At 37.4% G+C, this 16,805-nt stretch overlaps 1 protein-coding gene across 1 annotated transcript in view; it reads left to right on the forward strand.

The window, feature by feature from the left end:
* Positions 1-14,169, forward strand: part of LOC126467968 (transmembrane protein 192) — a 34,288-nt gene extending 20,119 nt beyond the window's left edge. The window contains exons 6-7 of the mRNA XM_050096509.1: positions 665-776; positions 8,222-14,169. Coding sequence (XP_049952466.1) covers positions 665-776; positions 8,222-8,354 — 245 coding nt within the window. The 3' untranslated portion in view covers positions 8,355-14,169. The remainder of the gene's footprint in view (positions 1-664; positions 777-8,221) is intronic.
* Positions 14,170-16,805: the final 2,636 nt, after the last annotated feature.

The raw sequence follows: 16,805 nt of genomic DNA on the forward strand, positions 1-16,805 counted from the left end.
TTTTACTCTGCAAGGAAGTTTCAAATCAGTGCACACTCTGCTACAAAGTGAAAATTCATACTGGATACTTTTGTTTTGTTAACTTTCCTCAATTACTTGGTTTAACCTACTCTCAAAATACCTCAATCTCCAATCCGTCTTTGCTTGTGTCTGCTTTGTTACAAGATGAGTTTTCCTCTCTCAACATGTTATTCTTTCTTTAGAATTGCATTGCATATGGTTACTACATTGTTCATCATTACTTGTGAGACTATGACTACAGTCCCATTAATTCCCCGCTCCCCTGTTCCCCACACATATTTGTTGTCCCTCTTGTATCACAGTATCCTAGCTTACTTACTCATATTTGCTTATGCAGTTTTTTCCTAATTAGCATCCAAAACAAATCTTTGTTTCCTTAATCTTTTGCCTAGCATTCACTTTTGGATTTTTCTGCCTGGATAAGATTCAAAAGTAATGTATATAGCTGAATTATTGTTTTATCTGCTTTGCAAACTTGGAGCCAGTTTTTATTATGAAAATTAAGTAGTTATAATGGGGTTCAGAATGACCTCATATTGATTTGCTTTCTCTCTGCTTTGAAACATTGAAAAGTAAAAGCATTTATACATTCATTTGAATTATTACACATACTGTAATGGCATAATATCTCTGCACGCACTAGGAAAGGTGTACAACTTTAACAAGAAATGTCCTCTACCTGATGCGCAACGTGATGAATGGCTGTTACAAAGAGAAACAGAAGGACAACGTAGTGCTTCAGAAGTTGGTTACAGGTATGTACATGACTTTTTTTACTTAGTATTCTCTGTGTATTTATAAATTGTCCTATTCATTATCTGTCAAGTGGGCTCTTACAGAAATGTGATTCATAAAGCTTTAATGAGCTGCAGAATATTGTTCCACTCCTTTCTGACAAAAAATTCTTGTTGTCGAGAATTTTTTCTTTGCTAATTATGTTCCAGATTTTAATATCTTCCATCTAATGTCCATTTTATGAACAGGGTGTTTGTAAAAAGTAATGAGTCCAAATTTGGGGAAAGCTGTATACTGAAGATGTTGCTACAAACAATTAAAATTCTTCAAAGCAGGGCTCCTCAGCATCAACACACTTCTGACAAGTTGAAAGGTGCCCAGAAGAACTTTTACAAAATGTCCCTCAAGCAGCACATCAAAACTTTAGTCTCATGGTATTTTCCTTTAGTGGCTGCATCCAATTGGGAATAGTGTCTAGCATCTCTCAGTTCACCCTTCCCTTCAGTTTTTGCAGCACTTCCACGTGTAAAGCAGCTATGATGTTCTGTCCCTCATATACAGATTCATGATGGACCATGCCTTTCGCATCAAAGAAGACCATGACTGTGGCCTTTGAACTGCTCATTCGAGTCTTTGTTTAGTGAGAGGATGCTAGTGCATGCTATTTGGAGGTTGTATTCAGAAACCCACATTTATAGCAGTTATCACATTATCAAAAAAAATTGAAGTTTTCTTTGAAGGCGCTGTAAAAGAACTCCACAAAGAAGCACACAGTTTTGCCTTCAGTCGTGTCAATTGTTTTTGGATGAGCTTGACACAGATTTTTTTCATATGCAAATCCTGGGTAAAGATGATGTGCATAGTCATTTTATCAATTCCTTTGTGGTCTGCGATCATTTGAAGGCTTACCACTGGGCTGAGTTCAATATATTACACGCATGTTGCACATTGTCCCTGTTCCTGCTGATGGATGGTGCATTCTGTATGGAGTTCACATCCCGCACTCCCTTAATCATCTTTGAAGTACTTGTGTCATCTCAAAGCAGCAGTTTTTATAGGCTTTCACTTGTATACACTTTCTGAATCATGAACTATGTCTTTGTAGCTAATGTTTTGAGTCCCACACAGACTCTGATGGCATAGTACTTTTCAGTAGTACGTTGCATTTTTCAAGGTTTGACTCAACCTATGAATATGAGCACACGAAAATGATGATGCAAAACACAGGAAAAGTCATAAGCGAATGATAACATGTATCGAAGACTACTCCCCACCACCTCAAAATCCCTTTGTTTTTATCCCTTTTTTATTATGCCATTGTAACAGCAATAGAAATTCATTTGCTTTTACTAGTAAGCTACAATTTGAAATCTGTATCTTAAACTGTTATCAAAATTCAACATATTTACAAATGCAATGTTTGTTCCATGGCATATGCTTCTTAGGAGTAAAAAATTAAGTTACAGTTTACACCTATATGAATTTTTCTCACACACCACCACCTTTATTTTCATTTCATACAAGCATCATAGTACAGTATATTTATAGTTTTTGGGCCTCAGTATTATGCCCCTGAGTATTTGGAAGTAGTGGGATCCAAAACCCCATCCATCCGCCCAGACTTAGGTTTACTGTCATTTATCTGAATCAGTGAAGTCAAATGCCAGGATGTTTCCTTTGAAATGAGCACAGCTGATTGCCTTTTATATTGTTATCCACTATGAGTTTGTGCTCTGTCTTTAATGAGCATTTCACGAACAAGACATTAAACATTAATCTTCTGTCCTTTCAGTGACCAGTCATATTCTCATGATTCATTTCATCAGTGTGTACATTATGATAAAACTACTGTACATTAATGATTAAATCACAGTGGAAATCTTCTAAAACACAAACTGTGATTTTTCCATGACAGCAAGTTGCTGTGATCCTTGTAGTAACCCACAGACAAGTAAATACGCACTTAAGAGTCCTAACAGTTTTAATTATAACACAAATTCGATATTCCATACAAGTTCCCGAGTGCAGCCCAGGCTGAGTCCACAATACAATTCACAGTTAGTTCCTGAGAGCACAGTCCAAGTAAATACTTTGAAGTACAATAACGAAATTAAAGATAGAGCTCTTCGCTCTTGTGTTATATGTTGTTTGTTTGTGTGTTGGTGAGCCATGGTTGTGTTGATTGGCAGTGGCACACACAGGTTGCAAGACAGTGCTCTGTCCTGTGACGTTTGATAATGCCAGCTCCTGGCAGCTGGCCCTCTGTCACTTGGCACTGGCACAGGCAAGTTCAGTAGCGATGGCTCGCACTGGCAGCTCTTGCAGTTGTGGTAGCAGTGGCGCCAGTACATGACAAGTGGTAACATGGAGGGTTACCACAGTCCTTTTCCCATTGGGGGGGAGGGGGGGGGGGCAAGGAAGACATTGTGTCAGTGCTGACCAGGCATCCCACCTTCCCCTCCCCCTTCACTCCCCCACTGCACCATTTACTGTGGTGAAGAAAGTGCTGTCCATTGCCTCTCGGGTATCAAGAGGCCACCAACCAATGCACAAACAGAATCTCTCTGTTGGCAGCAACTGGAGAGTAGGGCTGGAAGTGTTTCTGACATTGACGAGTCTGCAATGGGCGAACTCCACACTGACAGCCACCAGGGCCCCCACTGCTGGAGTGGAAATCATGTGAACATCCAGTTCCTCAGAAGCAGAAGCAGGAATGTGCTGAGATGCCTTGAGCGGTCCACTCAGTGTCTCCTCTCATGGAAGAACATCTTTGCCACCAGTCCCCTCCTGCAGAGGGTTGGGAAAAAACAGCAGGTGAAGTGCTGGGAGCAAAGGGCAGCATAATGCAAAGGACCAGTCAAGAGAGGGAGGGTATACCCAAGAGGCAGAGGAGACAACGGAAAATCAGGATCCAACAAGTAGAGTGATGTGGGAGGTATGAGATGGGCTGGGCTGTGTGCATCCCCCACCCAAAGATGTAATTGATTGCGATGGCTGGCCACCAGGCTGCCTTCCATCTGTAGTATAAAGACATGCTGACTCCATTTCCCATGGACCAGTGCTGAAATACATCACTGATGACAAGCGAAGGCGCAAACCCAGACAGGGATCCCAGCGACGCAGGAGGTGCACAAGGGGTCACCAGCAGGAGGTGCAGCAAGGTGTGTGGCTGGCATCCATGCAGCAGCTCCAGCTTTAGAAACCAAGAAAGAGTGTGAGTGCCTCTTCCATTGGAGTACCCCTGATGTATTTCTTTATCTGTGTTTTAAAGGTCAGTATGAGACACTGTCTCCCCAATGGACACAGGTGCAATGGAGGTGCAGGCCCTGCTGCCCACAAGTCTTGAAATGTTTGAGAGATTAACTGCGGATTGTTAACTGTCACCAGTGTGTGGAGAAGAACTTCAATGGAAAAGATATGAGACTCCGTCATCATGGGGCAGCAGTTGATGATGTATGGGAAGCAGGAGTATGCATCCATTACAATCGATCAAAATACTTCCAAGAAGTGGCTAGCATTATCTAAGTGAACTTGTTTCCGTGGCTGCATGGGTGCCAGCCACAGCAAATAACACCACTGGAGAGTGTCTATTTGGAACACACAACTGTGTTCATTTTGTCATTCGACATCTGGCTAATAGACATAGCAGCGAGCAAGTATCTTCATGGGTGATGCTCCCCAGTGGCTGTGATGCAAGAACTGAAGGATGTCACTCTGGAGGGATGTGAGATTGATTAACAAGATCACACTGTTAATAAGAATCAGTCTGTGGATCAGCACAAAATAATTACGGACGGGGTCCTATGTCCATGCTGGAGGCCATTCTGGCCACCCTACCTGGATATGCTGCCTCGCTTGGTGAAAAAGAATCTGTGCTAATGATGTCAGCAATATGCGAGTTCTTTAAAGGAAAGCCATCCACTGCCTGCACAGCTTCCTCATCGAAATAAGAATAAAGGATTTCTTTCTGGTCAAAGCAGGGGTCAGAACCCATAGGAAACAAGAGAGGGCATCTGCGTTGAAGTGCTGAGCTATCAGGTAGAAGTGAATCTCATAACTTTAACAGCTGAGGAACAGGGCCCGTCATTGCAGCTTGTGGTCTGTCATGTCCAGTAGATACGCCAAGTGGCTAAAGAGGGTGAAGAGCAGCTCGTTATCCATGAAAAGTTGAAACTCCACAACATATATAAAAACATAAAATTTCTTGATCATATAAATAATGATGATGACCTCCTCCTCAGTTTGGAAATAATTTTGCTGTGTCACACTGAGCATCTTTAAGGTGAAACCTATCAGTTGCTCTGAACTGTTAAAACTGTGATGAAAAACAGCCCCAAGCCCAAACTGGGATGCATCCATAGCCAAGAAGACTTGTTAACCCAGCTGAAACATGGCTAAGCAAGAGGCTGGATGAAGACTGTCTTTTAGTATAGCGCATGCTTGGTCATAGGCAGCTGTTCAGATAAGTCATCACTAATGATCATGCCTTGACAAATATTGTCTCTAAAAGTGATTTGAATGACATCATGAATAAGTTTTACAAAAAAAAATATTTTGTTCCATACCTTGTTCTCTCTCTCTCGCCAAGCGAGATGGCGCAGTGGTTAGTACACTGGACTCGCATTCGGGAGGACGACGGTTCAATCCCGCGTCCAGCCATCCTGATTTAGGTTTTCTGTGATTTCCCTAAATCGCTCCAGGCAAATACCAGGATGGTTCCTTTGAAAGGGCACGGCTGACTTCTTTCACCGTCCTTCCCTAATCCGATGAGACCGATGACCTCACAGTTTGGTCTCTTCCCCCAACCCTCCCCCCCCCCCCCCCTCCGCAACCCCTGACCGTCTCTCTCTCTCTCTCTCTCTCTCTCTCTCTCTCTCTCTCTCTCTGTGTGTGTGTGTGTGTGTGTGTGTGTGTGTGTGTGTGTGTGTGTGTGTGTGTGTGTGTGTATTGGTCTTCAAAATATTGAAGAGACACTCCTTAACAGGGGAACTATTTCTACCAGACTACTTGCAGACTTGTGGCTGGAAAAGCAGCAACTATTTGAAAAGTGGTGCCTTCTCTGTGTGTTCAGTAAGTTTTATATTTACAGCCATTTTATATATGTCCAGAGTGGAGAAAATTGGCTCTATACAGGGTGATTTTCCCACTGTGTACAAACTATAAGGATTGATCAATGAGAGGATACAGAACAAGAAAGGTCTCTTGAACTGATGCCTGGAAATGCATGGTTGCCATTCTAGAGACCATGTATTCAATCATGTTGCAGAGACTGTGGTCTAATACATGCTGTACCATGCAGCCACAGTTACAGTATGCAATGGTTTCCTCCTAGAGAATGGTACTGTTCCTCATACAGCATGTCCTAGCATCCTCTCCTGCCATAATAATTGGTGGTGATGTATCTGATTCAGTTCTTTTGCTGACTCACCTTATAGTGGATGTGATACAGCATTGCGCACAACAATTCCATATTCAAATTGAGAACTTGCTGACATGGTGTTTACTTAGGGAAAGGCAAATGGCAATGGACGGCAACCAGCAAGATTGTATCAGGAGACCTGTCCCCGCCAACAACAGCCACAGCATTAAATGTTTGCAACAGTGTTTTGCTGCTTGTCTGAGACAGGGTTGCTTCAGGAAGCTGGAAATTGAGGAGGACATACCCAAAAGGAAAATGTGATTAACACTGTGGAAGGCGACCGCCATGTCAGCACCAGGCAGTTGGCCTGCCAGTACAGGGTAAGCCAGACGACCTTGTGGAACATTCTCCACAATAACTGTTACTATCCTTATCACTTACACCTTATGCAGGTCCTACTAGTGACAGACTTTCCACATTGGGAGCAGTTTTGTCATTGGTTTCTTCATCAAGTAACCATGATTCCAGGATTTGTGTCATCCATCCTATTCAGAGATAAGGCCACCTTTATGCAGAGTGATATCTTCAGTTTTAATAACAGTCATCTGTGGAATAGTATGCAGAACCCCCATGACATGATGAAGCGAATCATCAGCATCAGTGCAGCCAGAATATATAAGCCGGAACAATTAGCGACCATATTTTGAGACTGGTCTTCCTTCCATGTCGCCTAACAGGCCAGAACTATTGACATTTCTTGTGGATTATTTTGCCATCCCTGCTGGAAGATGCCCCATTGATAATTCGAAAGGTTATGTGGCCGCTACGTGATGGTGCTCCAGCCCACTTCACCATTAATGTCCGGACGCATCTCCATTGTGTCTTCCGTGGTCAGTGGATTGGACAAGGGGGCCCAGTTGCATGGCCTGCTCGTTCACCGGATCTCAACCCGTATGATTTCTGGTTATGGGACCATCTCAAAAGTATTGTGTATGTAGAGCCCATTATGCTGCCTTTGACACTTTTCAGATGCAGCCTGGCTGATGTGAACGCGTCAGATAGAACATGCTACGGTGTATACACACATGCATTGAGGAACATGGAAACTGTTTTCAACACATATTGTAACTGTGACTGCATGGTACAGCATATATTAGACCATGGTCTCTGTAACAATTTATGACTGAATGAATGGTCTCTAGCACAGAAACTGTGCATTTCCAGGCATAAGTTCATTGGACCTTTTTTTTTGTTCCATATCCTCTCATCGATCAGTTCCTAGAGTTTGTACACGGTGGAACAAATCACCCTACATACACAAATATATCATCATTGCAACCAACAGTTGCATAACATATGCTTCTTCCTACTCTCATATCAGTAGTTTGCAAAATATGGCTATAGATATATTTTTAAACATGTTCAGCATCATTCTGGTATTGATACAATATTGTAATGTGAGTGAGTGCGGACAGTGCATGAGAGAGAGCTTGAGCCATAGCATGGCATGATACTTCTTGTCCAGCCTCTTTTTTACCCTCTTTAAAGGGAAGTCTTGCAATAGGCGGCACTGACACTAACTTCATTGTGTTGAAACTGAAATTCCTGCTGGATTCTGAAAGAACACAGAAAAAAAGAATGAAAGAATGTTGAAACAGCTGTCTTTAGGGACGTATAATGTAATACATTGGACCAAATAATGTTAATGAATGAGGGAGCAGTATTTAGGCAGATATAATGAAATATACTGAACTAAATAATTCCAGTTAAGTAGGGACTCTAATTCCTTAAGTACAGGTTCTTCTGCCTTTTTTTCTGGATGGCTTGCACTTAAGCTTAGAGAATTATGTGAAGATACACTTGTGTAAAGCAAAATGGAATTCAATAAATCAAGAGATAGGTAGAACAAATAAAAGGTAAGGAGTCCAAGATGTAATTTTAATACATCCATAAGAAACTTCCTTCTTTTTTGGGGGAAGGGGAGGGTATGGGATGCATTATAGGATGGAATCTTTGTAACTAAAAGTTGTATTCAAATGATTGATGTACATTCCTTGCTTCAACATCTTCTGTATTGAAATTAATTTATATTCTTTTGACCTGCAGGATACACAGTGATCATCTGCAAGATCTTCTAGAACGCCAGGCAGATGTAATAACACATCTTCGTGAGCACAATGCTCGCTTAAGCCGCAAAGTGATGGCTCTCTCGTCACGAGCAAATACCAGTCATGATTAGTTACTCTCATTTTTTCTCCTATTTTTTAAAATGTAAAATATTAGCCTACAATTTTGTATGACTAAAGTATATTTTAGTAGAGAAATCTGTATGACTGTTTACATTGACTGACTTAAATATTTATGTCTTATGTGTTTGGTTTTAGATTTTTGTAAATACAAGAAAGAAATTTATTATCAGATATTAACTTTGGGAAATGATGATGTTCCTATTTTATAGTTAGACACTTTGAACACATCAAATGTGTAAATAATAAAGGACAGAAATTTTGTAATAATAAATATTTTGTGGTAAGAAATTTTGGATATGAAGAATTTGCCTTCATTGTTCCACTAGTGAAGAAATTATTGCAAGCTTGCAGCTGCATGGCTGCTACATTTTGTTAGGTTACATGTCAACCAAGCAGCTTCTTTATGTTTTCATATATATTTTATTAACATGTAATATAATAGCATTAATAACCAGAAGATATTTAAGTAACATAACATTTAGTGTGTTCTACACACATATCAGATCAAAACCCCATCCGCTGGAAAATATGAAACTGAGATTCTTACTGCTGAGCACTCTTTTCAAGAGACAAGTGGCTTGACATATTTATGTCAGCATTGCCCACAGATTGATTTAGTTACCTTCTATATTCAAAACAGCCCCCTAATCTGTTGACAGCAAAACATTTTGAATATTGCATAAAACTTTTTGACTTTAAAACCCCACTGAACATTTATGTCAGAACAGTCAGTAGATAGGTAATTTTATTTTCTTCTGTTCAGCCTGTTTGTGACTTAAGCATTATAGAGTAATGGGCTAGTGCATTTTATATGTTTTAACTGGATTTATGCATGGATACAATTGTGTGTGTAAGTAAGACTTCAATATTTTGTCATATGGAAAGTTTTTGTGGCCAACAAATGTGTCTTGGAAAGCAAGAAATGGTTGTTACTATTGCTTTCCAAACATTGAAAACTATCTTCAAATTAACAGGTGACACATGTTTAAATGTATGATGGGAATGTAGTTTGTTTTCTGTTTCAGCTTTAATGTCTCTTCTTTTCTTTTATTATAGTCTACCTCCTCCATTTCTGTGTTGCTTTTTACAAATCTGATAATAATGCCATCAATTTCTCACTATCTTCTCTGCATACATATTTTCTTCTTATTAGTTCTTTCCATCTACTGCTAGATTGTCTCTTGTTCCAAATTGAGTGATTTCACTTTCTAATGTTGCAAGCAGTCGATACCTGGAGTAATTTGTTAAATTGAGCCCCTTTTAGAGTAATAATCAAATCTCTTGCTCTCTTGTGAAGTCCACAGTCAAGTCTTGTTCAACATTGTCAGTAACTGTAGTGGAAAAAAACAACTGTTTCCAGCAAGGTCTTCTTGAGCTCTGTTTCACTACATCATTCATCTCATTCAGCAATCGTCCAATAAGAGATCATCTTAATTAAGTTACACCTATTTTTTATGTGAGTGTCTTATGCTATTGGTTAGGGATGTTCAAGCAAGTTTGACTTGATTGGAGTACTCACTTCATACCTGTTTGCTAACACCTGACAGTGAATGGAAAAATAGTAACTACCATGCATTATTTCTTCGCAAAAATAAAGCAATATTCTTTGATATAAATACATTTTCAAAGAAAGATAATGAGCATTTGTGAGAAAGGAATTTCTTGCATTCATTTGGTTTTGGATTACTTGCTGACTGGGAACCAGTGCTTTGTCTCAGATCAACAGTTTTATCACTACACTTGGAGTGCACAATATACAGTACCCTATGATAGTTTAATTTAAAGGATTATTGGAAGGGCCAGAATGAGAAGTAAAGGTAGACTAAAAAAGAAAGTGGCAATCAGATAATTAATACAATAAAGGGTAGGAAAGAAAAGGTGCAAACAGATAGTGTGGCTGGCCACTACTTACCTGGAAGAGGTGAAATTCTAGTACTGCCAGTAGACTCATTAGAAGTAAGTGGAATTCTGCCTCTTGAAGGTAAGTACTGCCCAGCCATAATGTCTTCTCGTAATTTCGTAGTTTTCTTGAGTTGATATCCATTTTGATATACTGCATAGAACAAAAGAAAAAGAAGAAAATGCCTTATTGATCCCCCTTAGTGTGGATTTTAAGTGACCTGTCCTCTTGTCTGATCTTACAAAGTGATTCCTCTTTTTCCCCTAAAAAAAATAATTTGTTGTTCTGGCAATTAGGGGTGCTGTTATGAGTTTTTATTACTTGTGCTTTCTTGAGGTAAGTTCTGGCCATCCTTTCTGTCTCTACATGGTTTTAAGAATACACTATGATCATGATTCATCATGCACATTGTAGTGTTGAAAGAGGGAATTGTGCTCCTGTGTTAATAATAAAGAATGCAAGTTTAGCACTGGAGCAACAACAATCACCACTAATGTAGGCTTCCATGGCTGTAGACCATTATTATGTTTGTTTTTTGTGTCCAGTATCACATTTTATAAAGTAACTGTCACAAAACACAAAATGAATAAAATTAACACTTCAGCAAGCCTCTTTAAGATTATAGCTGAAACCTTTAGATAAAGTAGTTTTAATTTAGTGACTGTTATTTTACAAAATAATGCTCCTCTGCACCACTATATTTGTGTTAATAGTCACAACATTTTAGTTCCTTGTCCGCTGCTCATCATTTCATCTATTGTGAACTGTACCCTGTTCATATATAACTTTTTTACTTCACAGACCAGGTTCTTTATAACAAAGGACATGCATACAGTGACTGACAGACACACTCTAGAAGTAGTAGTAGTCTTCAGTGCTCAGTGCCACACACTTTTGCCATATTCAGTATTTCCTCTATTATATTCATAGTAATTACACCTATATGTGTGATGATCATAGTAAATATTATAACATACATAGTGAACAAATCCAGTTTCCTACCCCATCCTTGTCCAGTTCAAGCTTATTTGCTGTCTGTAACAACTGTGTCATAAATCTTGTCTCATTCACTGTTCAGTCTCTTTGGGTGCTTCAGATCTCCTTGAGCAATTAAACATATACTCTGCATTTTTCTTAAAAGTAAGCTTGATTGCTTTTGAGCTTAGCAATTGGGTTGGTGCTTCATATTGTTGTGAATGTGAATGTAAAGATTTGTCTGTATGTTGCTCATAAACTCAGAACCAAATGGCTCATTAAGGAGTCTAGGTATGATCATATCTAAAATTGTCCCTTCTTGAGATTATTGTGATTTTCTGTGGGTGCTATCTGAAGCCATATTAATGCCATCCAGTATCTTGTAAAATTAATTTCTTCCATTTAATGTACCTGTATTGCAGAGCATATTGGAAGTCGTGTACCTTTGGGCTACTTTGTTTTAAAAACAATATTATTTCCAAGATGGACAGATTTGTAAACAAAAACTTACTGCCAAAGATCATGTTGGTGCAAAAAACAAATGCCTTAATCTTACTTAGCACACCATTACAACTGTTTCAATCTATTAAAAACTTTCTTCATGACTTTTGTAGTTCCCTAAAACTATGCATAAGCAAATGATTTTTGTGCGTTAGGTACTTATCATAGAAATCATTATGCACTATTAATTGTTGGAAGTTTATATATTTGATGTGTTAGAGATATGGAATTATCATGATGTTGATGATAATAGGAACACACAATTTTGTTAATTAATCTTTGTCATTTTTTGCTGTCATTTTTGCAATAGACAGAAGCTTCAATGAAAAGTAATATTTCTTCATTGGATATTCTTGTCAGTGCCATTACATCTTCTCAGCATTCTATTTTCTGGATCACATCCTCCCTATGAGGGGTTTAATGAGTGTAATTTGACCCAAGAAAAAGCCTGTTTCTGCCTTTTGTTGGCCACTGAATTATAATATTTTTTTCTGCCTCTGATCTTTGTATGATATTTGACTGTGTAACTGAACATCATTTTGACCTACTTTAGCCTCCATTTTAAAGAACCTGATACTTTGAAGTAAATTCAGAATTATACCATTTTCCTAATAGTGAGTAGGCACAATGTAATCAGCTGGGACAAAGTAGGAGTCCAGATGCATTTCAGTGTGTGTATGTATGTATGTTCTGTTAGCTCTGAAAAGGATTTATCATGAAGCTTAGCAACATAATCAGTTTTCCTTATGTGCCTGTTGACATCTCAACACCTCAAGTATATGGTGTTTAACCCATTCCATTATTCATATTCCACCAAGTACATGGTGATGTGCTATGAAACTGGAAGATGTGTTTCCCAGCTGGTTATCCATTTATACTTCAAAGAAAGTATATGTCACATGTAAACCAGTTAAATACTGCTGTCATAACTGGTGATCATAAATTGATTAAATTGTCTCAGATTCTGGGCATATGAAATCTTTTAACAATTATCTCGTAACAGATTTCTAGAAATGATGTGCGGAATTGACAGTTGTTGAAATCTTGTGAGTAATGGAGCTTAAAATCATACTATGTTACTGGTATATTAGATATGTTAATTATGGTGTTGTCTGCTAACTGAAGTGTGGTAGCAATGTAAAAGCAGTCAGTGTCATTTGATTTCTGTTTATTCAGCTACTTCCATCAGTTATCTTGCTCTAGTCTGTTTGTGAAACAATCTTACTGGCATAATTAATTCACATTTGTTTAATTCATGTATGCAGCCCTATAACTCAAGAAGTTTACATAAAAATTGCATGCTATTAAACTTAAATGTTCTCATTATTTTTTAATTTTATTTAATTCTCCATAATAATCTTTGTGTAATGTCTGTTGTAACCTGTTATATTTACATCAGAGTTTCATAGGACAACAATTATTTTCATTTTACAGTGTGATGCCATTTCTTGTTTAGTTCTGGGGATGTGACTTTTTTGTGATGTGCTTGTCTTTTGTAACCACTCATTTTTAAAGGACCAAATACAAAAGAGAAGTAATTTTTTTTACAAAATTTGTGTTTGGCTAGGCATACACACATTATACAACTTCCTCAAAAACTAAAATTGTGTAGATAGTTTTAAAAAATTCAATTGTAAACTGATAAAATAAAATAAAATAAGTACCGTAATCATCATTTGTTTATCTGAGCTTGTCTCTCTATTATTGTACTTTTTTGTTTAAATGTGGTCTTACAAAGAAGGACATCTATCATTATAAAAAAATTCTGTTTGTTGATTGCTTTCATAAATGTAATATCAAAGAGTTATTTACTCACAAGACAATTTGCAAAATTACTACTATTACCAATGTGTGCTTTTAAACATTAAAGTTTAAGTGAACTTTCACAGCCTTTGATAAGCTGATAAAGTTGAAAATTTATAAAAGTTATGCATCCAAAAAATTTAACATGTGGAAAAATTCCAACAAATTTAACATGTGGAAAAATGTAAACTGTTAAAACCCGTTAACTCATAAGAACAGTGTTTCTCAGCTGCAACCTTGTGTAACACTAATAATTTTCTTTGTATGTTGTAGGAATTTTGTTCTTAACTTTATTCCTCTTGGTATATCTATAAACATTAAAACTTCTATTTCTATGTTTATATGAGACTCAAATTTTGATATGTATGTTTTCTCTTGTATTTCTGATAACCCAACATAATTTCCATTTTTTGTTTTTTGTATTGTTAAGGAAACTGTCTGGTTAACATCGAGCATCAGTTTGCATTCATTATTTTGTTTATTATTGTGTAGCTCTTTCTACCTGTAAGGTTTGGCACTGGAATCTCAGTTTTCTTATAGGTGTATTTTTCTATGGCTCTTTGCAAAATGCAAATATTTTTAATTTTTGTAAATGGAATTTGTATATTAAATGCTACCTAATCATGGCTGTGACTAAAGCTGTGTTTTCCTTTTTACTTTAAATGACAAAAATAAATTAGAGAGATTAGCTTATTACCTGGTTCAATCATACATGGAATAAAAGACAATGGTATAAAAAAATTCTATTTATCCAGTCCATTGCTTACTTGATTATGAAATATGGCTCAAAATTCTCACTAATTAGTGACATATTTCATGATGTTGAGCCATCTGACTAATTGAAACTGTATACATGAATGTCATGCTTTAATTTCAGACATCCAAGCATGCCTGTACACCAAATAACTGCACTTGTCTGTCAGTGCCTTTTTCTACTGTTTCTGCCCATTACAGAGGCTGTTTCATGATGCTGCGATACTAGCATCTATAGCAGAAGAGTTCAGGTGAAGAACAAATGTTACCCTTAGTAAAGAATAAATGCTACCCTGAGTAACTTTCTAATTAGTAATGCATTCACTAAGTTTTAGTCACCTTTCAAATTAAAAGTTTTTACCAAACTGTAACTCGTAGCAGTCCTTGGCTCGCACTAACAATACTGTTTAGGTGGAATGATTTGTCTGTTTCTCACAGTTCCAGTTGACAAGTGCTTCAGTAGTTAGTGCAAGTTTCCATAAAGAATATAACTGTAAACATAGTATGTCAATATCCACTCTGTCCATTAACCCAGAGTTACTAGTCTTCCATTATAAAGGAACATCTTGTATGGAATCAAAAATTGTGGAAGATATAGTTAAAAATGAAAGTGGTTACATACCAGAGGTAATGCCAGAATAGCAGTGTAAAGGCATACTACGCATCAAGTAATTTAATTGAATAGATAAAAAATCTACTCACCAAGTGGCAGCAGAACACACACATAAAAGACTGTTGTAATTTGCAAGTCTTTCCTTCTCATCCCGTACGGTAAGTCTCCCCTGACCCGCAGTTCTGGGTGACATTCCCAAAATCTGCCCTTTTTCCTATACCTCTCCATTCCTTACCCTTCACCCTTCTTCCTTTTCCTTCAACCCTTCTGCCTGAAGAAGGAGCCACTGGCTCCGAAAACAGGCAAATTACAACAGTGTGTGGCAACATGTATGAATTAATATGTTGTCTGGGATTTGTGAATTTTGAGAAAACTTTTGAGTCATGCTTTAAGGAATCTACACCAGCAGCTGGAAACAAGGCATTGATTCACCTACGTCAGTTCACTGCAGAATATATATGTAAATAATAAAGCTTTCAAAATTTGAAATAGGAGTCAGACAGGGAGATACTATAACATAAAAATTATTCTCAGGCAACCCTAGGCTAGGTTTTCAGATACCTACATTGGGGAGAGGAAATGGGATTCAGATTCACGGAACATATCTGAACCACCTTCACTTTTCTGATAATATTGTAATTTTGAATAACTACTCCTTTTGCTAAAATGTTATTTATTTTAGTCCAGGACTGCTTTCAATTTGTATATTGTAGCCATTTTCTAGTGGATCTGAATACTGTGCTGTGATGAACAACACCAGCAACCTTTTGGCATTGCCTCACTGCAGCACAATTTTCAGATGTGCTAGAAAATAGCTTCAATATAAAAGTCAAACCCAGTCACGGACTAGAGCAAAGAACATTTTAGCAATTGGAATGGTTATTTGATAATCAGTACACAGTTCCAGAGCAACAGCACTCTCCAAATATGTAGGGACTAATAGATATTGTAATATTCATCTTTAATGCAGGTTAACTTCAAGAATTAGTGGAAGAACATAATGCAACAAGTTTGAGAGTAGGATTTGAAATTGATTATAATAAAACTAAATTAATGTGCAGCTAACACACAAAAAGAAAAATGTTGAAATAAACAAGAAAATCAGAACCAGTTGATGAGTTTATATCTTTGAAGTAGCAAAAGACAATGAGTGGATGGACAGGAAATAAAGTAAACAGAAGACTAAAGCTACAGTGCTTTATAAATTAAATAGAGATTTCAAAATAAGGCTTCTTATTTGGATGAAAAATAAAGTTTACATTCCGTGTGTTACCAGTTTTGCCTTATGACTGTGTAATTTTTATTTTTAAAGGAAAACTATTTTAAAAAATGAGGTTTGTATCTGTGCTTCAGCACACCAACATGATTGAATTAACAGATTTTTCTCAAAGGCAATTGGTATATATATTTTAAATCTAAGTCAAAAACCCTCCCAAAATCTATTAATGTTAGGCCTTTAATTCACAGTTATTGCTCTGTTCTGTAATTTTATTACTTTTTACTGTATCTACTTCTGAAACCAGTTTATTCTTTGCACGGCTAATATGCAGTTTTTTCCATGTAGCTGGTGATAATTGTAGTAAACATATTGTACAGTTCAAAGAGAAGGCTGATGGTTTTTGTGTTTAATAGGTTTTTATGTTTTTTCTGTTCCAGTTTTGGAGAATTGTCTTTCTCTAAAGGGAATGCAAATAACTTTGCATGTTCCTTTTATGCTTCTCTTTGCACAGATTCATCTGTTTCTGTTGGAACTGTCATCGCCAAGCATCTTTTCTTTTTTGTACTTCTACTTATACAGTACAATTTCTTCTTCTGATTGACTAGCTCAGTTGTCTTGATGCTCTCACTTCACCTCTCAGACAACGTGAAGTAACAGATACTGATTTCTAGAGAGTA

The sequence above is a fragment of the Schistocerca serialis genome, chromosome 1, assembly GCF_023864345.2.
Source record: "Schistocerca serialis cubense isolate TAMUIC-IGC-003099 chromosome 1, iqSchSeri2.2, whole genome shotgun sequence".
NCBI classification, from domain to species: domain Eukaryota; kingdom Metazoa; phylum Arthropoda; class Insecta; order Orthoptera; family Acrididae; genus Schistocerca; species Schistocerca serialis.